A 26,195-nucleotide genomic window follows, 5' to 3' on the forward strand; every position below is an offset into this window, starting at 1 on the left:
TTTCCCTAAACCCAGAGTCCGCTCAGAGCGGTGGGTTTTGGGATTTGCAGTCTTCCCCGCGATGAGTTTAGATTTCGTGGGCCAATAGAATTCGAGTAGAGACAGCTGTACCCGCCTCCGCTGCCTCCTGGTTGCTCAGGGACTCCTCACGGATTAGCCAATGAGAAGCACAAGGGTCCTGGTTGCCTGGGAAACCGTGTGACAACAAGATGGCGGCGCCGCGGGTGGTTCTGCGGCCTGCGTGGTGAGTTACAGAAAGGCCCCAGACCTTTCTCCTCGTGGAGTCCCTCTCACATAGGCTGGGGCCCTCACCGCGAGAGCCTCGAGGATATGCGAGCCCCACATCCCGGCCCCTCCAGTAGACTCTCCGCGCCTGGGAGCAGATTCAGGCCGCTGCCTACCACGGCTACGGGCGGAGGCGGGGGGTTGGCGACGCAGCTTCCAGGGAGGGTCTGGTGGTGGAAGTCGGTGGTGAGCGCTTCCAGCTGAGATTTAGGGAATGAAGGTGTGCAGCCTGCTGGCCCGTGTCGGCGCTGGAGAGCACTGGGACCTGTTGCAACACCAATTTGACTCTCAAAGCTTGAGTCTGAAGAAGCAGGCAGTCTAACCTTTAGCCGCCTCCGGCTTGAGGAGGAAGACACAGTCTCCCGCCCCAAGAAAAAACGCAAAGTGAAGGGAATAGACGTGGCTTTGCTCCCAGGGTTCCCAATCTGAGGGAGGAGACACAGCCCTTCTTCGCTCAAGAAGTCCCCAGGCTGAAGGAAAGGAATAGCCTTTGTCCTCAGGGGTCTCCTATGATCACATGGGAAAATTGATCTGGAGACTGTTGGATTGGCCTGGAGTGAGATTGGAAGCAGGGAAGTCGGTTTGGGGCCATTGTAACAGCCCCAAAGAAGGGCAGTGAGAGTCCCACTCGGATGGCCAACAGGGGGCCACGGGAGGAGGAGCTATGTGTGAGAAACGTGCAGGGTTTACCCTGCAGGATTCCGGAACTGATGGGATTAGAGGAGAAAAAGGAGGGAAATTTTTTGTGTTTGGATAATGGGGTCCTCTTCAGAAAGGGGAAGCGGGAGGAGCTTATTTCGAGAGAAGATGTTCGGTTTGGTTTGGAGACCAGGTCCTTTTTTTTCCCCTATAATAGCTTTATTGAGATACAATACACATACTAGATACTTCACCTCTTTAAAATGTAAACTTCAGTTGTTTTTAGTATATTCACAGAGTTGTGCAGTCGTAACTACAATCAAATTTGAGAACATTTTCACCAGCCCCAAGGAAACCCTGTACCTTTAGCATCTCCCTCTCCCCAGCTCTTCCTAACACCTCCAGCCTTAGGCAACCATTAATCTATCTTGTCTCTATAGATTTACCCATTCTGGACTGAATCCTAACAGTTGGTGGTTTTTTGTGACTGATTTCTTTACCTTAGCATGTTTCCAAGGTCCATTGACACTGTAGTGTGTATTGCATTTCTTTCTTTCTTTTTTTTTTTTCCCAAATAATATTTCGTTGTAAGTGAAGTCGCTCAGTCGTGTCCGACTCTTTGCGACCCCGTGGACTGTAGCCCATCAAGCTCCTCTGTCCACGGGATTCTCCAGGCAAGAATACTGGAGTGGGGTGCCATTTCCTTCTCCAGGGGACATTCCCGACCCAGGGATCGAACCCAGGTCTCCCTCATTGCAGGCAGACACTTTAACCTCTGAGCCACCAGAGAAGGAAGGATATACCATATTTGTTTCTCCACTTATTGGTTGATGAACATTTGGGTTGTTTCCAGTTTTGGGCTATTTACAAGTAATGCTACTTATGAACAGATACACAGGTTTCTGTGGATGTGAGTTTTCATTTCTCTTGGGTGTACACCTAGGCATGGAATTGCTGGGCCCTAAGATAACTGTTTAACCTTTAGTTCAGTTCAGTTCAGTTCAGTCGCTCAGTCGTGTCTGACTCTTTGTAACCCCATGAATTGCAGCATGCCAGGGCTCCTTGTCCATCACCAACTCCCGGAGTTCACTCAAACTCAGGTCCATCGAGTCGGTGATGCCATCCAGCCATCTCATCCTCTGTCATCCCCTTCTCCTCCTACCCCTAATGCCTCTCAGCATCAGAGTCTTTTCCAATGAGTCAACTCTTCCCATGAAGTGGCCAAAGTACTGGAGTTTCAGCTTTAGCATTATTCCTTCCAAAGAACACCCTGGACTGATCTCCTTTAGAATGGACTGGTTGGATCTCCTCGCAGTCCAAGGGACTCTCAAGAGTCTTCTCCAACACCACAGTTCAAAAGCATCAATTCTTCGGCGCTCAGCTTTTTCACACTCCAACTCTCACATCCATACATGACTACTGAAAAACCATAGCCCTGACTAGACGGACCTTTGTTGGCAAAGTAATGTCTCTGCTTTTCAATATGCTATTTAGGCTGGTCATAACTTTTCTTCCAAGGAGTAAGCGTCTCTTGATTTCATGGCTGCAATCACCATCTGCAGTGATTTTGGAGCCCCCCAAAATAAAGTCTGACACTGTTCCACTGTTTCCCCATCTATTTCCCATGAAGTGATAGGACCAGATGCCATGATCTTCATTTTCTTAATGTTGAACTTTAAGCCAAATTTTTCACTCTCTTTCACTTTCATCAAGAGGCTGTTTAGTTCCTCTTCACTTTCTGCCAGAAGGGTGGTGTCATCTGCATATCTGAGGTTATTGATATTTCTCCCAGCAATCTTGATTCCAGCTTGTGCTTCTTCCAGCCCGGCGTTTCTCATGATGTACTCTGCATAGAAGTTCAATAAGCAGGGTGACAATATACAGCCTTGACGTACTCCTTTTCCTATTTGGAACCAGTGTGTTGTTCCATGTCCAGTTCTAACTGTTGCTTCCTGACCTGCATATAGGTTTCTCAAGAGGCAGGTCAGGTGGTCTGGCATTCCCATCTCTTTCAGAAATTTCCACAATTTATTGTGATCCACACAGTCAAAGGCATTGGCATAGTTAATAAAGCAGAAATAGATGTTTTTCTGGAACTCTCTTGCTTTTTCGATGATCCAGCAGATGTTGGCAATTTGATCTCTGGTTCCTCGGCCTTTTGTAAAACCAGCTTGAACATCTGGAAGTTCATGTTTCACGTATTGCTGAAGTCTGGCTTGGAGAATTTTGAGCATCAGTTTACTAGCATGTGAGATAAGTGCAATTGTGTGGTAGTTTGAGCATTCTTTGGCATTGCCTTTCTGCCACTCCAGTACTCTTCCCTGGAAAATCCCATGGACAGAGGAGCCTGGTCAGCTGCAGTCCATGCAGTCGTGAAGAGTCGGACACGACTGAACAACTTCCCTTTCCCCTTTCCCCTTCTTTCGGATTGGAATGAAAACTGACCTTTTCCAGTCCTGTGGCCACTGCTGAGTTTTCCAAATTTGCTGGCATATTGAGTGCAGCACTTTCACAGCATCATCTTTCAGGATTTGTAATAGCTCAACTGGAATCCCATCACCTCGAATAGCTTTGTTCTTAGTGATGCTTTCTAAGGCCCACTTGACTTCACATTCCAGCATGTCTGGCTTTGGTGAGTGATCACACCATCGTGATTATCTAGTTTGTGAAGATCTTTTTTGTACAGTTCTTCTGTGTATTCATAGTGCAGGTGGCTGCGACCGGTGCACATAGCGCGGCCGAGATGAGCTACCCCACGTCCAAAGTCAGGGGCAGAAGCAGGGAGGACCCCATGCCCGGGGGTCGGCGGCCAAGAGGAGTTACCCCACGTCTGAGATCAGGGGCAGCGGCTGAGAGTGCTAGGCTGCTACGGCGCAGGAGCAACCGAGAGGAGCTACCCCAAGTCTGAGGTCAGGGGCGGCAGCCAAGAGGAGCTACACCGCGTCCGAGGTCCGGCAGCGGCTGGGAGGAGCAACCCCACGTCCAAAGAGCAGTGCCTGTGCGGGCGCAAGAGGGTCTAGAAGAGCTACTCCACGTTCAAGGCCAGGAGGGGCGGCGGTGAGGAGATCCCCTCGCCCAAGGGAAGCAGCAGCGGCTGCGCGTTGCTGGAGCAGCCGTGAAGAGATACCCCACGCCCAAGGGAAGAGAAACCCACGTAAGCTGGTAGGTGTTGCAAGAGGGCATCAGAGGGCAGACACACTGAAACCATCCTCACAGAAAACTAGTCAGTCTGATCACATGGACCACAGCCTGGTCTAACTCAATGAAACTAAGCCATGCCCGTGGGGCCACCCAAGATGGGCGGGTCATGGTGGAGAGGTCTGACAGAATGTGGTCCACTGGAGAAGGGAATGGCAAGCCACTTCAGTATTCTTGCCTTGAGAACCCCATGAACAGTATGAAAAGGCAAACTGATAGGAAACTGAACGAGGAACTCCCCAGGTCAGTAGGTGCCCAGTATGCTACTGGAGATGAGTGGAGAAGTAACTCCAGAAAGAATGAAGGGATGGAGCCAAAGCAAAAACAATACCCAGCTGTGGATGTGACTGGTGATAGAAGCAAGGTCCAATGCTGTAAAGAGCAATATTGCATAGGAACCTGGAATGTTAGGTCCATGAATCAAGGCAAATTGGAAGTGGTCAAACAGGAGATGACAAGGGTGAACGTCGACATTCTAGGAATCAGCGAACTAAAATGGACTGGAATGGGTGAATTTAACTCAGATGACCATTATATCTACTACTGTGGGCAGGAATCCCTTAGAAGACATGGAATAGCCATCATGGTCAACAAAAGAGTCTGAAATGCAGTACCTGGATGCAATCTCAAAAACGACAGAATGATCTCTGTTCGTTTGCAAGGCAAACCATTCAATATCACAGTAATCCAAGTCTATGCCCCAACCAGTAATGCTGAAGAAGCTGAAGTTGAACGGTTCTATGAAGACCTACAAGACCTTTTAGAACTAACACCCAAAAAAGATGTCCTTTTCATTATAGGGGACTGGAATGCAAAAGTAGGAAGTCAAGAAACACCTAGAGTAATGGGCCAATTTGGCCTTGGAATAGGGAATGAAGCAGGGCAAAGGCTAATAGAGTTTTGCCAACAAAATGCACTGGTCATAGCAAACACCCTCTTCCAACAACACAAGAGAAGACTCTACACATGGACATCACCAGATGGTCAACACCAAAATCAGACTGATTATATTCTTTGCACCCAAAGATGGAGAAGCTCTATACAGTCAGCAAAAACAAGACCAGGAGCTGACTGTGGCTCAGATCATGAACTCCTTATTGCCAAATTCAGACTTAGATTGAAGAAAGTAGGGAAAACCACTAGACCATTCAGGTATGACCTAAATCAAATCTCTTATGATTATACAGTGGAAGTAAGAATTAGATTTAAGGGACTAGATCTGATAGATAGAGTGCCTGATGAACTATGGACAGAGGTTCGTGACATTGTACAGGAGACAGGGATCAAGACCATCCCCATGGAAAAGAAATGCAAAAAAGCAAAATGGCTGTCTGGGGAGGCCTTACAAATAGCTCTGAAAAGAAGAGAGGCGAAAAGCAAAGGAGAAAATGAAAGATGTAAGCATCTGAATGCAGAGTTCCAAAGAATAGCAAGAAGAGATAAGAAAGCCTTCCTCAGCGATCAATGCAAAGAAATAGAGGAAAAGAACAGAATGGGAAAGACTAGAGATCTCTTCAAGAAAATTAAGATACCAAGGGAACATTTCATGCAAAGATGAGCTCAATAAAGGACAGAAATGGTATGGACCTAACAGAAGCAGAAGATATGAAGAAGAGGTGGCAAGAACACACAGAACTATACAAAAAAGATCTTCAAGACCAAGATAATCATGATGGTGTGATCACTCACCTAGAGCCAGACATCCTGGAATGTGAAGTCAAGTGGGCCTTACAAAGCATCACTACGAACAAAGCTAGTGGAGGTGATGCAATTCCAGTTGAGCTGTTTCTAATCCTGAAAGATGATGCTGTGAAAGTGCTGCACTCAATATGCCAGCAAATTTGGAAAACTCAGCAGTGGCCACAGGACTGGAAAAGGTCAGTTTTCATTCCAATCCCAAAGAAAGGCAATGCCAAAGAATGCTCAAACTACCGCACAGTTGCACTCATCTCACACGCTAGTAAACTGATGCTCAAAATTCTCCAAGCCAGGCTTCAGCAATACCTGAACTGTGAACTTCCAAATGTTCAAGCTGGTTTTACAAAAGGCAGAGGAACCAGAGATCAAATTGCCAACATCGCTGGATCATCGAAAAAGCAAGAGAGTTCCAGAAAAACATCTATTTTTTCTTTATTGACTATGCCGATGCCTTTGACTGTGTGGATCACAATAAATTGTGGAAATTTCTGAAAGAGATGGGAATACCAGACCACCTGACCTGCCTCTTGAGAAACCTATATGCAGGTCAGGAAGCAACAGTTAGAACTGGACATGGAACAACACACTGGTTCCAAATAGGAAAAGGAGTACGTCAAGGCTGTATATTGTCACCCTGCTTATTTAACTTCTATGCAGAGTACATCATGAGAAACGCTGGGCTGGAAGAAGCACAAGCTGGAATCAAGATTGCCAGGAGAAATATCAATAACCTCAGATATGCAGATGACACTACCCTTCTGGCAGAAAGTGAAGAGGAACTAAAAAGCCTGTTGATTAAAGTGAAAGAAGAGAGTGAAAAATTTGGCTTAAAGTTCAACATTCAGAAAACGAAGATCATGGCATCTGGTCCCATCTCTTCATGGCAGATAGATGGGGAAACAGTGGAAACAGTGTCTGACTTTATTTTGGGACTCCAAATCACTGCATACGGTGACTGTGGCCATGAAATTAAAAGATGCTTACTCCTTGAAGAAAAGTTATGACCAGCCTAGATAGCATATTGAGAAGCAGAGACATTACTTTGCCAACAAAGGTCTGTCTAGTCAGGGCTGTGCTTTTTCAGTGGTCATGTATGGATGTTAGAGTTGGACTGTGAAGAAAGCTGAGCACCGAAGAATTGATGCTTTTGAACTGTGGTGTTGGAGAAGACTCTTGAGAGTCCCTTGGACTGCAAGGAGATCCAACCAGTCCATTCTGAAGGAGATCAGCCCTGGGATTTCTTTGGAAGGAATGATGCTGAAGCTGAAACTCCAGTACTTTGGCCACCTCATGCAAAAAGTTGACTCATTGGAAAAGACTCTGATGCTGGGAGTCATTGGAGGTAGGAGGAGAAAGGGATGACACAGGATGAGATGGCTGGATGGCATCACTGACTTGATGGACATGAGTCTGAGTGAACTCCGGGAGTTGGTGATGGACAGGGAGGCCTGGCGTGCTGCGATTCATGGGCTCACAAAGGGTCGGACACGACTGAGCGACTGAACTGAACTGAACTCTGTGTGTTCTTGCCACCTCTTCTTCATATCTTCTGCTTCTGTTAGGTCCATACCATTTCTGTCCTTTATCGAGCTCATCTTTGCATGAAATGTTCCCTTGGTATCTTAATTTTCTTGAAGAGATCTCTAGTCTTTCCCATTCTGTTCTTTTCCTCTATTTCTTTGCATTGATCGCTGAGGAAGGCTTTCTTATCTCTTCTTGCTATTCTTTGGAACTCTGCATTCAGATGCTTACATCTTTCATTTTCTCCTTTGCTTTTCGCCTCTCTTCTTTTCAGAGCTATTTGTAAGGCCTCCCCAGACAGCCATTTTGCTTTTTTGCATTTCTTTTCCATGGGGATGGTCTTGATCCCTGTCTCCTGTACAATGTCACGAACCTCTGTCCATAGTTCATCAGGCACTCTATCTATCAGATCTAGTCCCTTAAATCTAATTCTTACTTCCACTGTATAATCATAAGAGATTTGATTTAGGTCATACCTGAATGGTCTAGTGGTTTTCCCTACTTTCTTCAATCTAAGTCTGAATTTGGCAATAAGGAGTTCATGATCTGAGCCACAGTCAGCTCCTGGTCTTGTTTTTGCTGACTGTATAGAGCTTCTCTATCTTTGGGTGCAAAGAATATAATCAATCTGATTTTGGTGTTGACCATCTGGTGATGTCCATGTGTAGAGTCTTCTCTTGTGTTGTTGGAAGAGGGTGTTTGCTATGACCAGTGCATTTTGTTGGCAAAACTCTATTAGCCTTTGCCCTGCTTCATTCCCTATTCCAAGGCCAAATTGGCCCATTACTCTAGGTGTTTCTTGACTTCCTACTTTTGCATTCCAGTCCCCTATAATGAAAAGGACATCTTTTTTGGGTGTTAGTTCTAAAAGGTCTTGTAGGTCTTCATAGAACCGTTCAACTTCAGCTTCTTCAGCATTACTGGTTGGGGCATAGACTTGGATTACTGTGATATTGAATGGTTTGCCTTGCAAACGAACAGAGATCATTCTGTCGTTTTTGAGATTGCATCCAGGTACTGCATTTCAGACTCTTTTGTTGACCATGATGGCTATTCCATGTCTTCTAAGGGATTCCTGCCCACAGTAGTAGATATAATGGTCATCTGAGTCAAATTCACCCATTCCAGTCCATTTTAGTTTGCTGATTCCTAGAATGTCGACGTTCACCCTTGTCATCTCCTGTTTGACCACTTCCAATTTGCCTTGATTCATGGACCTAACATTCCAGGTTCCTATGCAATATTGCTCTTTACAGCATTGGACCTTGCTTCTATCACCAGTCACATCCACAGCTGGGTATTGTTTTTGCTTTGGCTCCATCCCTTCATTCTTTCTGGAGTTACTTCTCCACTCATCTCCAGTAGCATATTGGGCACCTACTGACCTGGGGAGTTCCTCGTTCAGTATCCTATCAGTTTGCCTTTTCATACTGTTCATGGGGTTCTCAAGGCAAGAATACTGAAGTGGCTTGCCATTCCCTTCTCCAGTGGACCACATTCTGTCAGACCTCTCCACCATGACCCGCCCATCTTGGGTGGCCCCACGGGCATGGCTTAGTTTCATTGAGTTAGACCAGGCTGTGGTCCATGTGATCAGACTGACTAGTTTTCTGTGAGTATGGTTTCAGTGTGTCTGCCCTCTGATGCCCTCTTGCAACACCTACCAGCTTACTTGGGTTTCTCTTACCTTGGACGTGGGGTTTCTCGTCATGGCTGCAAAGTAGAGTCCTAATCACTGGAATTCCAGCTAAGGGATTACTGACTTCTTATCGAATCAAACTTGGATCCGCTCGCTGGTCCCGCAGCAAAGTTGATTTCCTGCCTCCAGGTTGTGTGAGGGGAAAGGACCGCATTTACGGCAGAGTATGGAGGGGGAGGCAGGGCGGCTCAGTCCCAGACTGTTTTCTACAGCACTGCACCCTTTACATTCCAGCACCTTCTGATTTCCCCTCATCCTCGCCAGTGCTTGTAATTTCTGTCTTTTTGACCAATTTCTTCTGAGGAGTCATTATGGTGATGAGAATTTGGAGAACTGAGGGATAATCAAGTTTGGTGGGAGTTCGTGCAGAGCAGTTTTGCCACTAAAAGTGCAGTACCTGGGGCTTTCTAGTATGATGAATATGTTCCAAAATTGATTGTGATGGTGGTTTCACAACTCTGAATATACGAATATTCTAAGAGCCAAGGGAATTGTATACTTTAAAAGAGTTAAGTATGTGAATTATACTTCAATAAAGCTACTTAAAAAAAAAAAGGTCATGCTATTTGATTCCACTTTCTTTAAAGTTCATTCTGGTTTTTCCGTAACATCTTTTTAAAAAATATTTTTTTAAATTGATATTATTTATTTTTGGCCATGCTGGGTCTTCGTTACTGCTCGTGGGCTACTTGCTAGTTGCAGTTCTCCGGCTCTCCATTGCAGCGGCTTCTCTTGTTGCAGAGCACGGGCTCCAGGGTGCAGGCTCAGTAGTTGTGGCTCATGGGCTTAGTTACTCCAGGGCAGGGATTAGTTACCTCCCTGGACCAGGGATGCAGCCCTGACCCCTGCGTTGGCAGGCAGATTCTTAACCACTGGACCACCAAGTTCAGTTCAGTTCAGTCGCTCAGTCGTGTCTGACTCTTTGCAGCCCCATGTACTGCAGCACGCCAGGCTTCCCTGTCCATCACCAACTCCCAGAGCTTACTCAAACTCATGCCCATCGAGTCAGTGATGCCGTCCAGCTGTCTCATCCTCTGTTGTCCCCTTCTCCTCCCACCTTCAATCTTTCCCAGCATCAGGGTCTTTTCCAGTGAGTCAGTTTGTCGCATCAGGTGGCCAAAGGATTGGAGTTTCAGCATCAGTCCTTCCAATGAATATTCAGGCCTGATTTCCTTTAGGATGGACTGGTTGGATCTCCTTGCAGTCCAAGGGACTGTCAAGAGTCTTCTGTAACACCACAGTTCAAAAGCATCACTTCTTTGGCACTCAGCTTTCTTCACAGTCCAACTCTCACATCCATACATGACCACTGGAAAAAACCATAGCCTTGACTAGACGGACCTTAGTCGGCAAAGTAATGTCTCTGCTTTTGAATATACTATCTAGGTTGGTCATAGCTTTTCTTCCAAGGAGCAAGTGTCTTTTTTAATTTCATGGCTGCAGTCACCATCTGCAGTGATTCTGGAGCCCCACAAAATAAAGTCTCTCACTGTTTCCATTGTTTTCCCATCTATCTGCCATGAAGTGATGGGACCAGTGATGGGACTCCGTCTAGTAAAGGCTATGGTTTTTCAGTGGTCATGTATGGATGTGAGAGTTGGACTGTGAAGAAAGCTGAGTGCCAAAGAATTGATGCTTTTGAACTGTGGTGTTGGAGAAGACTCTTGAGAGTCCCTTGGACTGTAAAGAGATCCAACCTGTCCATTCTGAAGGAGATCAGCCCTGGGATTTCTCTGGAAGGAATGATGCTAAAGCTGAAGCTCCAGTACTTTGGCCACCTCATGCAAAGAGTTGACTCATTGGAAAAGACTCTGATGGTGGGAGGGATTGGGGGCAGGAGGAGAAGGGGACGACGGAGGATGAGATGGCTGGATGGCATCACTGACTTGATGGACATGAGTCTGAGTGAACTCCGGGAGATGGTGATGGACAGGGAGGCCTGGCGTGCTGCGATTCATGGGGCTGCAAAGAGTCGGACATGAATGAGCAACTGAACTGAACTGAACTGAACTGAACTGAACTGATGGGACCAGAGGCCATGATCTTGGTTTTCTGAATGTTGAGTTTTAAGCCAACTTTTTCACTCTCATCTTTCACTTTCATCAAGAGGCTCTTTAGTTCTTTGCTTTCTGCCGTAAGTGTGGTGTCATCTGCATTTCTGAGGTTATTGGTATTTCTCCTGGCTATCTTGATTCCAGCTTGTGCTTCATCCAGCCTGGCATTTCACGTGATGTACTCTGCATATAAGTTAAATAAGCAGGGTGACAATATACAGCCTTGACGTACTCCTTTTCCTATTTGGAACCAGTGTGTTGTTCCATGTCCAGTTCTAACTGTTGCTTCTTGACCTGCATACAGATTTCTCAGGAGGCAGGTAAGGTGGTCTGGTATTCCCACCTCTTGAAGAATTTCCCACAGTTTGTTGTGATCCACACAGTCAAAGGCTTTGGCGTAGCTGATAAAACAGAAATAGATGTTTTTCTGGAACTCTCTTGCTGTTTTGATGATCCAATGGATGTTGGCAATTTGATCTCTGGTTCCTCTGCCTTTTCTAAAACCAGCTTGAACAACTGGAAGTTCACGGTTCACGTATTGCTGAAGCCTGGCTTGGAGAATTTTGAGCATTACTTTACTAGCATGTGAGATGAGTGCAATTGTGCGGTAGTTTGAGCATTCTTTGACACTGCCTTTTTTGGGATTGGAATGAAAATTGACCTTTTCTAGCCCTGTGGCCACTGTCCAAATTTGCTGGCTTATTGGAACTTTCACAGCATCATCTTTCAGGATTTGAAACAGCTCAACTGGAATTCCATCACCTCCACTAGGTTTGCTCATAGTGATTTGTCCTAAGGCCCAGTTGACTTTGCATTCCTGGATGTCTGGCTCTAGGTGAGGGATCACATCATCGTGGTTATTTGGGTCATGTAGATATTTTTTGTATAGTTCTTCTGTGTATTTGTGCCACTTGTTCTTAATATCTTCTGCTTCTGTTAGGTCCATACCATTTCTGTCCTTTATTGTGCCCATCTTTGCCTGAAATGTTCCCTTGGTATCTCTAATTTTCTTGAAGAAATCTCTGATCTTTCTTTCCTATTCTGTTGTTTTCCTCTATTTCTTTGCACTGATCACTGAGGAAGGCTTTCTTATCTCTCCTTGCTGTTCTTTGGAACTCTGCATTCAGATGGGTATATCTTTCCTTTTCTCCTTTGCCTTTAGCTTCTCTTCTTTTCTCAGCTATTTGTAAGACCTGCTCAGACAACCATTTTGCCTTTTTGCATTTCTTTTTCTTGGGGATGGTCTTGACCATTGCGTCCTGTACAGTGTCACAAACCTCCATCCATAGTTTTTCAGGAACTCTGTCTATCATATCTAATCCCTTGAATCTGTTTGTCACTTCCACTGAATAATCATAAGGATTTGATTTAGGTCATACCTGAATGGTCTAGTGGTTTTCCCTAGTTTCTTCAACTTAAGTCTGAATTTTGCAGTAAGGAGTTCATGATCTGTGCCACGGTCAGCTCCCAGCAAGGAAGTCTGGAATTTTGAATTTTTTTTTCCTGTGGATGAGAAGGAGCCATTGGGAGTATTTAGCAGGGAAGCAACCTGTCAGCTTTGTGTGTGAGAAAATACCTCTGGCAGTGTGTGGAGACTGGTGCAGGGAGCCACAGGGGCTATCACACTTGGCCACACAAACCGCAAGGATGCCCGCGCGAGATGGCAGGAACTAGGTAGGCTGGGGGCAGACTGGGGAGGCTGGATGCTGGGTGATGGGGGTGAGGAGACTCTGGGCCTGGTCTTTGGAGGGCACCTCTGAGTGAGGGCGGGACATGAGTCCCAAACTCCAGAATCAGGACCAAGGAAGCTGCCGCCTGGTGATGCAGGTCCCCTTCCCTGCTTCACGGGAAAATTCAGGGGCAGGGTGAAGGCCAGTGCCACACATGTCCAAAGTGGAACTAAAGAATGATTCGGGATCTGGTGGAGGGCGTCTGACTAAGATGTCTAGATATTGGCCACATGATACACTTAATTCACTGCATAGTGACCTTTAATTGCATCCCTGATGTTCATTCATCTTTCCTGAAGGAAGAGGAAAGGAAGGGAAACAAACGTTTATGAGGGCCTTCTGTGTGCTGATGACATCAGCAGTCACAATTTACAGTTTTGAGTAATTCCTTTAGTGCGTGGCCCTGGGCGAGGTGATTTATGTGTGTTAGGCCTGCCGGGCTGGTACTGTTACCATCTCCACTTTATGCTACAGGAAAGTGAGGTGCAGGCTGTACTGGCGGATGGTAGAGCCTTCGCAGAGCCTGGGCTCTCGACTCCCTGCCATGTGCAGTGTCCTGGTAGAACCCTGCCTTGGGGCTGCCCCCCTCTGGCTCTGAGATGTTGGAGGTGGGGAGGGACACCAGGCTTTGTGATGATCAACTTTGTGAGGACCAGGTCCTTGATAGATGGACAAAAGCCACTGGCCACCTGGGTGGTCTTGTGCCCGGGATGGAGGTCTGGGAAAGTCCTGGTCGAGTGGCCAGCCTCTGCCCCCATCCCACCCCATTGCCTATTTCTCAGGTACTGCTAGGCCAGAGGCCTCCAGGAGCAGAGCAGAGAGCTAGATATCCAGCGGAGCCGGTGGACATCAAGCATGGGATCCTGAGGCCAGGTTGCCTCCACAAACTTCTGCAGGGGCCGTGGGAAGACATGAGGGGCACCGCTCCCTGGACAGTGCCCTCTCCTCGGAAAAGCGGGCAGGGAAGGGCAGGTTTCAGGCCGCTCCCTGGTCCTCAGTGGCTGTCCCCAAGGGCTGATTTCTTTCTTCTCAGGGGATTCCCGACGGCTAGAATCTAGAAGTAGAAATATGAGCTCACCTTTGGCCTCCCTTGGCAAGACCCGGAGAGTGCCTCTACAGTCGGAGCCTGTGAATCCTGGGTAAGGAGCCAGCCTCTTGGGGTCTTTGTGCCCATGCCCCTGCCTCCTCCCGGCCGTCCCATGAACTCAGAGATTGACTCCTAGCGTCTTGGGGAAGTAATAAGTGATGTATCTTTCCCTGGCCACCTCTTCCCTCTCGTCCTTTCCTCTGGGAGGCTGTCCATGCGTCTAAGCACAGCCTCCAGTGAGGTGTGGGCTGTGGGGTAGCTCGGCATCCTTGCGTTTATTCGTTGTGCATGAATTGTTTCTGCAGACACTGATGGCCCAGACGTTCTGGGCCCGCCATGTTACATGCTGGGCTCTCCGTGGAGGGAATCCTAGCCATCTTTCTGTCGCTTTCATCTTTGCAAAGCATTTTTTTTTACCCCTCTCCCTGTTCTCCTGAACCCCACTTTGAGTCATCCATGTCATGGCCAAGGGGGTCCAGAGAGGTTAAGTGGCAGGCCTGGGGTCCTGCAGCCATTTCAGAGCAGAGCTGGGGCTGGGCTCCTGGGCTTGGGGACTCTTGTGGTCCTCTCCCCAAGGGTCTGCCCTTCAGCTGTTGCCCATCTGTCTCCGTCGGGAGGAGTCAGATACCCTGACGCCTGCGCCTTGGCTCACCCCCAGGCCAGGATGGGATTTGGGGGTGGATGTCCTCACGAGGCATCTTTTTTAGGCTTGGTGGGGGGTGGACCTGGTGCCAAAGCCCCCCCACCCCACCCCATGGCAGTCCAGGGGGTCCTAACTTGTCGTCTTCCTTCTCCTTCCTGCCCGTTCCCAGGAGGCGGGGGCTAAAAATCTACGGAAATGGTAAGTGTAGGCTGTGGCCCAAGGGCCCTCCTCACGCCCTTGCATTTGGGCGGATGGAGAGAAAGAGCATGGTGGACTGCCTTGTCAGTCAGGGTGGCTGGCCTGCGACAGTGCTGCCCGTGGCTCTCGGGTTAGGAGACTCCGCACCCTGAACAGGGACGTCCTGACTAACGTTGGAATCCCTCCGCTCACTGTGGGGTGGGCCGTGAGGGCGCCAGACCCCTGCCCGCCTCCCCGCCTACGACAGTGACTTCCAGCCCATTACAGCCTTTTCTCCTTGAAGCCCAGTCCGCATATGGCTGCCTTGCCTCCTGCAGGCTCAAACCTTTGCATCCCAACCGCGCTCTAGCCCCCACTCTGATGCAGGCTTTGGCCCCTCAGGGCCCCCCAGGAGCTGGGCTGGGAGAACAAGAAGAGGCCTGTTCTGGTTGGATCCTTGCTCTCCAGCACCCCAAGTTTTCTCTCCCCATACACGGGGGGCAGGGAGGAGGGTGAGGGACAGAGTACAGGCTGCTTCATCTCGGCCAGGGCCCAGGGCCTCAGCTGCAGAGCGGTGACCTGGGCATCCCTGTCTGCAGAAGATGAGGTGGACATGCTGAATGGCGCGCATGGCTCAGAAGAAAGGATCTCTGTCCCTTCCTGCTATGGTGGCATAGGTGCCCCTGTGGGCAGGCAAGGTGAGTGCAGACGCCCAAAGGGGTCTGAGTCCCTGGCAGCAGGAAAGACCCCAGTGAGCGAGGCCGCGAGAGGCATGGCCTCTCTTCCTGCCTGCTGCGTCAGAGGCAGCTGCTTCTGCTCCTGGCTGACTGTGGGCACGTGCCTGCACCCCAGACCTGTTCAGAGCTTGGCTTGGCATGAAGCCGCACATGGGCCCAGCCCTTAGCTCAGGAGGTCTGTTCAAGCCCCAGGGAAGGCTGTGGCTGGCACCTCAGGCTCAGTAGTTGCAGCCCATGGGCTTAGTTGTACTGTGGCACGTGGGATGTTAGTTCCCTGACCAGGGATGGAACCCTGCATTGCATGGCAGATTCTTAACCATGGGGCCACCAGGGAAGTCCCTAATTTAAAACATTGTCGGCCAACAAAACAGTTGAAATAGTACAGCAGGCGCTCACACATCCTCCTTCTGTATTTGATAATAAGTGACATTTTGCCATGCTTGCTTTCTCTCCATATACACGTCTGGATGAACATAAGTGTATTTTTTTTAGATGAACCATTTAGAAATCAATCACAGATATCGTGATAGTTCAGCTCTAAGTACTTCCCTGTGCATCTTCTAGGAGGAAGGGAATACATAACCACGAGGCTGTGATCACATCTCAGAATGTGAACAGCTCAGTAACTGTGACATCCCAGTGTTCCAAAATTTCTCCCAGAGCTTTTTTTTTTTTTTTTTTTTTTTACTGATTTGGGTTCTATGTGAGAGTCATGTCATACATCTGACTGTTGTACTTCTGCAGAGCAGAGTCCCTGCCTCTTTTAAACGATGCTTTTTGAAGAGTCCAGACCACCTGCCCTGCAGGATGGGCCCCATTGTGACTTGTCTCCATGCTGTTAACTTGCTCCTCTGTCCACTTTACTGCCTGTGAATTAGGGGTGAGATTAGACATGTGATTCAGCTGAGGGTGAACTTTTCGACAGTGTTTGTAATGTGACGTGGATGTTGTACCACTTCTTTGTACGTCTTGAGTGCATTACTGAATCTCTGTGCCTCAGATTCCCAAAGCAGCTCATTTCCTCAGAAAAGCTGACACACGGAAAGTGTTTAGGACAGTCCCCATTGTCTAGGGGCTTCCCTGGTGGCTCCAAAGGTAAAGAATATGCCTGCAATGCAGGAGACCCTGGTTTCATCCCTGGGTTGGGAAGCTCCCCTGGAGAAGGGCATGGTAACCCACTCCAGTATTCTTGCCTGGAGAATCCCATGGACAGAGGAGCCTGGCAGGCTATAGTATAGGTGGCAGCTGCTGTTAGCATGCCTCTTTCCATGTTTGGGGATCTCTCCCCCCTCCCCTGGACCCCCACCCCATCAGCCTCAGCTCTAGGCTGGGTTCAAGGACCTTGTCTGGTTGGCAGTCCCCGTGTGCAATGACTCAGAACTGGTGGCCACCCTGACACGGAAACTGCGGGATCTGGAACGGCAGGTGAAGGCCCAGACTGACGAGATACTGTCCAAGGTGGGGCCCCAGCGGGCAGAGGGCCAGGGTCTGGTCCCAGGGGTGGAAGGGCCCAGGCTGGGGAGGCCAGTGAGGCTACTCTTGCAGTAGGCCAGAGACGATGGGTTCTCGAACCATCTCCCTGACCAGACCTCCCACCTCGGGGGCCAGAGCACGAAGCCTCAAGGTCTTCACCTCTGAGCCAGGCCTTCGCCCTCAGGTTGGGCGGCAGCAGTGGCTGCTGAGTGCTGGGCACCTAGGGGTGACCCGCACCCTTCCCTCACCTCGGTGGAGTCACAAAAGGGCTCATCTGAGGTACAGAAGCGGTAGCTACACCCAGGGTGGGGCAGGGGCTTCAAGCGGGCTCTTCCCATCCGGAAGGGGCTCCCATGGGCTCTGGAAGCCACCAGGCCCGCTCCCCTCCCACCTCCTTGCTGCAGACTCGGAAGATACAGGCCCTGGAGGAGATGGTGGAGACCCTCGAGAAGCACCAGGGTAAAAGGCCCTCTCTGCTGGCTGGCCAGCTCACCCCTGCACCTCCCCTGGGGCTGGTGACCCCTGGGCATCAGGGCTCCAGAGCATCTGGCTGAGTCCTATGTGTATGTGTGTGGGGGGTCTGGACAATGGAGCCCAGAGAGGAGCAGTGACACCCAGGACGGTGCCCTTCTGTGAGGGACTGCCTCCCCTGGGCACAGCCCTAGCCCACCCCTGAGTTCAGAAAAGCCTGGAGGAAATGCCGCCCCCAGGAGCCTTGCTCTGGGGCAGGGGGGTGGGGGGATGGAGCTTGGTGGCCTCCTGAGAGCCCGGGCGTCCCCTCTTCAAGGTCAGGGGAAGGGGCCAAGAGGTGGTTCTCAGGAATCCCTTGAGTTTTCAGAGGGGCAGCTTCTCTAGGTGAGCCTCAGGCCAAAGCTCTGGTCAAAGCCAGAAGCGAGCAGCCTGGCAGCCTGGGTGCAGGGGCCGTGGAACCCCTCCCGTCTCCTCACCCCAAGGCAAGGTGAGCCTGCAGCGGCAGGAGGAGCTGGAGACGGTGTGCGCGAAGCTGCAGCAGCAGGTTGGGGAGATGGAGGTGAGGGAGGTGGCGTGCCCAGGGCTGTCTGCCCCCAGACCCAGGGTCAGAGCCCGCTCCTCCGGGGTCCCCTCCGCACACACCCCACACAGGGCCCCTCCCCGCTTCCTCACTTTCGTCTCAAACCACTCTCCTCTGGCCTCGGCCTCGGCGGGGGCCTGCCTCGGGCTCTGTGGCTCTGTCAAGTTCTTTCCCGCCTCAGGACCCTGGTCAATGCCGTTCCTTCCACCTGAAATGTTGTTTTTCCCACCTTCCCCTGGTGAGTTTTCACTCATCCTCTCAAAGTCTCAGGTTGAGGCAGGGGGCCCTTCCCTAGGGGACCCCTTGAACTCTGACCTGGGCAGGTTCTCCCTCCTAGGCTTTCTGAGAACCACACCTCTTCTCTGGGGGACCGCAGACACCACGAGGGAGGGAGGGAAGGACCCTTTTCTCCTGTTGGGTGCGGCACAGCCACGACCCGGCGCGGGGCCTGGCCGTGTGCGCGCGCTGTCGCTCACAGCCGTTCCCTGCCTCTGGAGGTAGCATGGCACTCACCCAGTGTCAGCTGTCTTGCCCCCATTCATACAGCAAGGCTTGAACAGGAGGGACCCTAGGCTCCAAGGAGGGTCCTGGGCACACATGCGCCCTCAGCGCCGCCCCCACGCCCCAGCTCCCTCACCAGCCCTGTCAGATGCTCTTCCTGAGGTCTCCTCTCCACAGAGTTGTTCTCCAAAGCCCCAACCTAATCTGAGCACAGATGCAAACTCCCAAGCCGCAGCTGCAGCTGAGGGCCCTTTGCACCCAGGCCTCTTCCTACCTGGGGCTGTGGGTGCACAGCTGCTCCCCGAGAAGTCTGCTGGGAGACTGCCCGCAGCCGTGCAGCTTCGCTGAGCCGCCGCCACAGGGCCGAGGGCTGCCCACCTTCACACTGTTCACGCATCCATTGCTCCCTTAATTTAGGAAACTCATCCGAAGTCTTTCCTATGTGCCCTGCCCTCGGGGCACTGACAGTCTAGGGGACAGACACATGCAAGTATGTAGGGCGGGCCACAAGCACAGAATACGCTGAAGTGGCTCGAGGGGCGATGCAGCAGAGGCTAGCCGGGGTTTGGGCCACTCTGAGGGGCGACGTTGGGCGAGAGACACCGAGGATGAGGCGAGTTATCAGGGAAAGGAGGATCCAAGCCGAAGAGAGGGAAGCCTCCACCTCTTCCTGCCACGTCGGCTTGGGCTTGTGGCTGGGAGCTGTGGGGAGCGAAAGGGAGGAGGGGGAGAGGCCACAGGGACCACATCCTGGAGCCAGGCGCAGTGGGGAACAGGGTCCCAGAGTGTGGGAGACCACAGGCAGGTTTGAGGTGGAGGAGTGGGCCGGGGGAGGCAGGCGGACGTGCAGTTTGGGCGGTCCAGGAGGAAGAGGGCCGTGGCTTGGCCCAGGGGAGAGGGAGCAGAGCGGATGGAGGACCCAAGCCTGCTTTGGCACTGGTGCCACAGGCCTTGGGGGTCCTGGGGGTTGGGCACGGAGAGGAACAGGTGATGGAGGAAGCCAGCGCCACTGACCGAGACCAGGAGGCTGAGAGGGAACGACGTTTGGGAGTCATGACTGTTTGGGCCAGTTCATTTTGAGTCTGAAATGCCTGTGGGAGGTCTTTTAAGTGGCTAGAAATCTGAAACTGAAAAGGAAGAACATGTCGCAAGAGATGAACACAGAAGTGTGCTCGTTGGGTTAGGCACTGGGCAGGTGGCCGTCTGCAAGGAGTTGCAGTAAGCCGTGGAGCCGGAGGCCCGGCGGGAGTGGGTGAAGGAAGGGCGTGGGAATGAGGAAGCGGCACCAGGAAGTATGGACGACTCAGAAGCCCTCCTGTGGCAAAGGATTGTGAGGCCAGCCCGGGAGAGGCCACACGGGGGTGGGCATACCTCTGAGCCTGCAGAGCGAGGCATTGCTGCCCCTTCTCCCAGTCGGGCCAGACCCACATGGCTCCCCGGAGCCATTGTGGCTGCCTTCAGCGAGTTCCTACTTGTGCTGGGGTCTGTGCTAAGGACATGACACATCAGTCATCCTCACAAGCTTCATCTGACAACTCCCATTTTACAAGGAGAAGCCTCAGGCTCTAGGAGAAGGGGCCTCCCAAAGCCACAGCAGGAAGTGGCCCAGAGCCCTGGCCCCATCCCCCCACGGCCCCATCGGCCGAGGCCTGAAGTGGAGGGCTGCACGAATGCCACCTGTTCCCTGGGAAGGGGCTGAGCTGACAGCGAGCGCCCCCTGACACCTCTGGCTTCTCTCCTCCCAGCGGTTCCTCGGTGACTATGGCCTGCAGTGGGTGGGCGAGCCCACGGACCAGGAGGATTCGGAGGATGGCGAGAGGGACTGGATGACGGTCAAGAAGTTCTGGAAGCCAGGTAGAGTTGGGGTCCACCCTGGCCCCTCCTGCAAAGGAAACGCCAACAGCTCTGGATTGCCCGCAGCTGTCGGGACACCAGCTTATTCGCGCCCTGCCTCCCCTGCCTTGCTGCTGTCACGGGGGCAGGAGGGAGAGGCCCCAGCCTCCAACACTGACCACCTAACCCCGGACTCTGCTTGCTCAAGTTGCCAAAGGCTCCAGGGACCCAGAGATGCAAAATGTTAACAAGGCCTCCCTTGTCTCAGGCACCATAGTTTACAAAATGTCACCCATTCAAAAGCTGTGGCCCTTAGAAGCAATTCCCCCTCCTTTGGAAGCTGCCCCTCAGTCCAAGGGCTCAGCCACCTCTTTAGACTGCCTCTCCAGGTTGATTTGTAGCAAACCATTGGAATCCACCCACTTCTGTGGAACGCCACCACTGTTTAACTCGACCACTAATATCTAGAGGGATGCACTCCAGAGATTTGGGGCCATTGAGCTGGCTGGGTTCTGAAAGCTGGGCCCATTTTTCCATCATTGCCTGGAAGGTAGTTCTCCAGGCTGTGGAGTTGGTCACACTTCTCCTGGGTGTGACCAGGATGTGAGGTGGGTTCTCATCTCCGCCCTCCCACCTAGCCCCGGTGTGATTTGGATACTCAAGTTCCATTCTCTGAGCCTCCAGTTCCTCATCAGTAGATGGGGCTGGGGTAGGGAACTGCTACCCGCTCCAGCATTGTCGCCTGGGAAATCCCATGGACAGAGGAGCCTGGCGGGCTACATACAGTCCGTGGGGTTGCAAAGAGTCAGACGCGACTGAGCGCCTTTCACTTTCGTTCTTCCCCGTGGAGTTAATTAGGAGCCAGTGAGTTGCATGTGGCATCTGGCACTGACCTTGCTGGTTGTCAGTCCACAAATGGGAGCTTTCATTGTTTTCCGCCGTCAGAAGGCAGCGGCAGCCTTGTGGGAGCATGAGCTTGGCCCTCAGAGGACCATCTGGAAGATAGCTGCCCTGTCTTAATTTCATAAGTTTACTGCTGGGTAAAAACCCAGGCTGAAAACCTGAGAGTCCCACCTTCTGCACTTTGGGCAGATCCCCCTAAGTCTCGGGGTACAACCCCTTCACCCTTTTTGCAAAAGTATCATTTCCCATTTTTACCACACTTACTAACTTAAAGCATTTTTATAAATAGCCTTGACATGCGCCAGGAATGATTCCATTTTACAGATAAGAAAATGGAGAGACTTAAGTCTGAAGACTGTTGAGGGAAAGGGCAAGACTTAAGGCTGAGAGCCCATTGGGAGGTGGTTAAAGTCATCCAGGCTGGAAGATAATATGATGCCCAGCATACGAGTGGGGCTGGTGAGGATGGGCAGAACAGAGATTTAGGAAGAGAATCCATGCTCTTGACAATTGAATGTACATCACAGAGAGGGTGGGAGGAGCCTGGGGTGACCCTGGGGAGCATGGCTGTGGGGAAGATGCCCAGTCCATTTGGGACATGGCAAAGCTGAGGGACTGTATGGCGCCCAGGCCATGCCAGGAGCTGAACCCTATGCAGAGTGCTGAGTGTCTCCAAGGACCTCTGCCCCGATGAGAGGTGAGACCTGGTAGGCAACTGCCAGAAGCTATAAGAATGTCCCTCCCTAGGGTCTAGGACCAAACGCCTGCCGGCACTGCGCACGCATACACACACACACACACCCCCCATCCCACCCCACCCTGTGTGGTGAGCCGGCTCAGGCCTCATGTGGCCCTGCTGACTTCTTGGAAGCCAGACTTCCTCCTGGGCAGTGGGGCCTCCCTGCTCCTTTGGGGAAGAGGTCAGACCAGACAGCTGGTTTCTGGACCTGGCTCTGTGGATTCCAGCCTCTTCCCTCAAAAAGAGAGCAGCCCCCACCTCCCCTCTGTTGTTTGTTTTTGCTCAGAGTACGGTTGCTCTGAAGTCACCTGTGAAAGCCACCCGGCCACGAGCTTTCCGTTTGTGTCCTCTTTCTTCTGCCTTTCAATTCTTCAACAGGGAGGGGCCTCAATTTAGCTCTCCTGCCAGATGAACATGTTTCTCATTTCTAGCAGCTTTTTTCTCCAGGGACTGCCACAGCTTTTCCCCTTCTCCCCAGAGCCTTGTCCCCAGGGGCCAGCTTGCCCCTGCCCCAAGGGTCCTCAGGTCCCTGAAGCTGGTCTCTGGCTGGCCCTGGTGCTCTGGCCGGTTTCTTAGGCTGTCTGATCCCCTGGAGAGGGAAATGGCAACCCACTCCTGTCTTCTTGCTTGGGGAAATGCCATGGACCGAGGAGCCTGGAGGGCTACAGTCCATGGGGGTCACAAAAGAGTCAGATACGACTTAGTGACTCAACAACAGCTGTTGGCTTCCACCCCCTGCAGACCCTGGGGCAGCAGGCCAGCTGACAGGTGAGCTGGGGTATCTGTATTAGGCAAACAGGCTGATCCAAATATTCTAGAGCCTGGGACTCTTGCCTTAGGGAGGACAGTCGATTAGGCCAACGAAGGGCCCAGGGGCTTGAGAGGAAGCCTTGCAAGGGCTTGGCCCCAGGCCAGGTCGTTCACCCCTTCCCACCAGTAAGCTGCGTGGAGGCTGTGCCAGGCACTGTAGGGTGTGCAGAGAGACATGAAAGGCACCGTTCGGCTCTGGTCCTAACCACCTGCGAGTCAGGTGTCGCGCCTCAGGGCTGAGCGCTCTGGCCAACTCTGAGTCCTCACTCCCTTCTCCCCACCCCTCTGAGCATGTCAGTCCTGCAACCCTTCGTCCAGTTCCTGCTTTCCTCCTGCCATCCCCACCTCCCCAACCCTTCTCCCCAAGCCCAGGCTCCTGCATCTCCGCTCCAGAAGCCACCCTGCCTCCTCTGTGGGGCTGCAACCGGCTTCACTCATCCGCAGGCGGCCCTCGAGCCCCTGGAACTGGGTCGGCCTAGACCTCAGGCAGGCTGGCCGCCTCCCACCAGCTCAGGCCTGTGCTGTGACCACTCCCCCCGCCAAGTGCCCTGCCCCCTTTTTCTCCACTCCTTTGAAGCTCAGCTCAAAGCCCACCTGCTCGGGCAAATGTGCATGGAGCGCCTGCTTGGCGCCAGGAATGGTGCTGCCCTGCAGCTGCCTGGGCGCATGGTTAGGGGCCCTGCGTTAGAATGAAAGCCTTAAAGGCCCTGGCTGAAGAGGAGGGGCGTGGGTCAGATCAGACCCTGTACGGGGAGACTGCTTTCCCCTCTGAGTCCACATCCTGCTCTGTGAAGTGAGGAGATGGCATGAGTGACCAGCCCCCTCCCCAGGCCATGGAGAGCCCACGTGCCCCTAGGGTGTGGAGCGTCCTCTCGGGTCGATGTGCAGTCAGTGACCAGTGGCTGTGTCCATTTACTGCTCTGGCCCTGCGGTGCTCCAGAGCGCCAGCACAGGGCTTGTTCGACCCAAAGGCCAGGGCAGGTGCCGATGCAGAGCGTGGGTGGTCAGAGCCCCTGCACAGGGTGAGGGGGGATGGGCAGCACAATGCTCAGAGGCGCGGCCCGAGCCGTCGGACCCTGCTGAGTCAGGCTGGTTGTGGTGCCAGAGGTAACCAGACTCTGGGGGCCTGTGTTTTCCCCGCTGGTTCCTCTGAAGAGCGGAGTAACTGTAGGTGAAGTCCCCAGAGCAGGGCCTGGCTTGCAGGTGCGTGGAAACGGTGGGTTTGCTTCCTGTTCAACTGCCTTCACCTGGGTGCTTGGGGACGGGCCTGCTGGGGTGCTTCGGGCACTGCTGGCATTTCACGGCAGCCAGCTGGCCTCCCACGAGGGTGGGCCCCCCCCACTCACCCATGCGTAGTCGCAGGGTCTAACCCTCCTGTGGGCCCTGCGGCCCCCTTGGTGGCACTTAACCACAGGCCACGGGCACTGTCTGTCTCCCTGTCTCCTTTGCTCAAGTCTGAGCCTGAGGAGGGCAGAACCTGGGTGTGGGCACCGCCGTGCCACTCGGGGAGGTCAGAGCATGGCCGCTCTGGGCACGCTTGCTGGATGGCAGGGTGGTGGGTGGGGAATGGACCCAGGGCTTCTTGAGCAACCCTCTCTGGGCCAGGCTCAGGGCTGGATGCTCTTGTCAGGAAGACAGACAGAATGACAACAACCTGTGACAAGGACCAAGAGTGGGCCCAAGGGTTCCAGAAGCCCAGGAGGAACAGGGACCCAGGCCCGGGGGTGAGGGGAGGGGCTCCTGACAAGGGCCTCTCCTCAGAGGTGGTGAGAGGGCACCCTGAACCCTGAGATGAGCAAGAGGGTGGGCTGTGAGTGGCGACAGCGGCCCTGTCTTGCCAGGCACTTCCTGTGAGCCTCCCTGCAGCCCTGTGAAGCGGGGCCTGTTATCGGCCTCGTTGTGTAGAAGAGGAAGCTGAGGCCCAGAGACGTTGGCCCACGTGCCCAGGGTCCCACAGCTAGGAAGTGGTAGCCCTGCTCGTATGGCTCCAGAGTGCGAGCCCGGAGAGCCTGCCGACGGTGGCTGCAGAGCTGGGGCCCCGAGGATCTGGGGAGCTGGGCCCAGGGAGCGTGGACTCGATCTCCAAGCCTCAGCACTCCCCTCCGGAAGTAAAATCATGGGCCCTCACAAGTCGGGTGAGGGTCTCCCTGCACTGTGCCCCTCCTTGGGGAGGAACCCGTAAGCAGAATCCAGAGAACCAGCCCTGAGAGGCAACAGAGGACAAAGGCCGAGGGTCACCTGGGCCCTGCACGTGGCGTGACCTGGGGCATGTCACCTCCTTGGGCCCAGGCCCCTCGTCTGTAGAGTGGAAGCAGGAAGGCCTGCCTCTCGGTGCTCGCCACGTAGTCAGAGAGTTCTAGTATCTCCCCCCAACTCCCTGGAGAAGCTGCAGCTCAGAGGGGAAGTGCCCCACTTGACCTGTGTCTGACCTGCCTCATCCCATGTGACATGGCTGCCAGGTTGCTGGGGGGGTGTGGGGCGGGGCCCAGCTTCTGTTGAGCACTCCCTGCTGTGAGAGGGTGATGCCTGGCCCTTCCTGCCTTATTCTTTCAGCCCTGGTTTGTCCAGAGCTGCGTTTCCTTCTCTGGGGGTGCCTTGTCTCACCTTGGATCTGCGGCATCTGATACCTGCCAGCCCACCCTGCTTTCACTTCTCCACCCTGGCTGGGAGAGATTTCCTTGGCAAACTGTCCTTTTCCCTTTTGTTGCTTCTGGGCGTCCTCCCCTGGCCTTCTGCCTGCGCCTTCCCCCTGTCGACCCGTCAGCTCCCTGAAAGAGCCCAGGCCCCAGGAGGCGGCTCCTCTTGGCTCTGCTCTGCATGGCCTCCTCTGGCCAAGTAACGTGACTTCCTGGGCCTCTCTTTCCCATCTGTAGGGAGCTAGGGACAGGGGCAGGCGTGGAAAGTGATGAGCTGCTCTGTTGTTATTTTTAGGTTTACCGAGATGTTCTGAAAGTAGTTAGTTATTAAAGGAAAATAGTGTCTTGATGTTGTTCTGACTCATACCAGGGATACCCAGGATGTTCTGTGAGTTTTTCTTGGGAGCCTCGGGGACCCCGGGGGACCCTAGGAGAGGGCGAGGCAGGTGCAGCCCCTACAGCAGTAGCAGGTGCAGACAGGCAGAGGGGAAGGCCAGTGGGGCTACCGTTTCAGCAGCCACAAAGGCAACAGGAAGCAGGGCCACCCACATCTGTACTTCCCTGGTAAAGCCACTGCACTTCTGTGGGGGAAGGAACTGGGTCCCCAGAAACCTGACCCACATCCTGCCGCACCCTGGCTGTCGTGGTGAAAAACAGCTTCCAAGAAGGACCAGAAAGCCCCAACGGTGTTTGTTTGTTTTCATTTGTTTGCTTTCGGCTGCACCGTGTGGCAGGCATGTGGGATCTCAGTTCCCCTAGCAGGAATCAAACTTGCGCCCCC

General features: G+C 52.5%; 1 protein-coding gene across 1 annotated transcript in view; it reads left to right on the top strand.

The window, feature by feature from the left end:
- The first annotated feature begins 217 nt into the window (after positions 1–217).
- Positions 218–26,195, top strand: part of UBXN11 (UBX domain protein 11) — a 30,733-nt gene continuing 4,755 nt past the window's right edge. The window contains exons 1-8 of the mRNA XM_052635566.1: positions 218–244; positions 13,858–13,963; positions 14,724–14,752; positions 15,331–15,429; positions 16,826–16,926; positions 17,346–17,400; positions 17,895–17,971; positions 20,239–20,347. Coding sequence (XP_052491526.1) covers positions 13,893–13,963; positions 14,724–14,752; positions 15,331–15,429; positions 16,826–16,926; positions 17,346–17,400; positions 17,895–17,971; positions 20,239–20,347 — 541 coding nt within the window. The 5' untranslated portion in view covers positions 218–244; positions 13,858–13,892. The remainder of the gene's footprint in view (positions 245–13,857; positions 13,964–14,723; positions 14,753–15,330; positions 15,430–16,825; positions 16,927–17,345; positions 17,401–17,894; positions 17,972–20,238; positions 20,348–26,195) is intronic.

This window comes from Budorcas taxicolor, chromosome 2 (genome assembly GCF_023091745.1).
Source record: "Budorcas taxicolor isolate Tak-1 chromosome 2, Takin1.1, whole genome shotgun sequence".
In the NCBI taxonomy this organism is placed as follows: Eukaryota; Metazoa; Chordata; class Mammalia; order Artiodactyla; family Bovidae; genus Budorcas; species Budorcas taxicolor.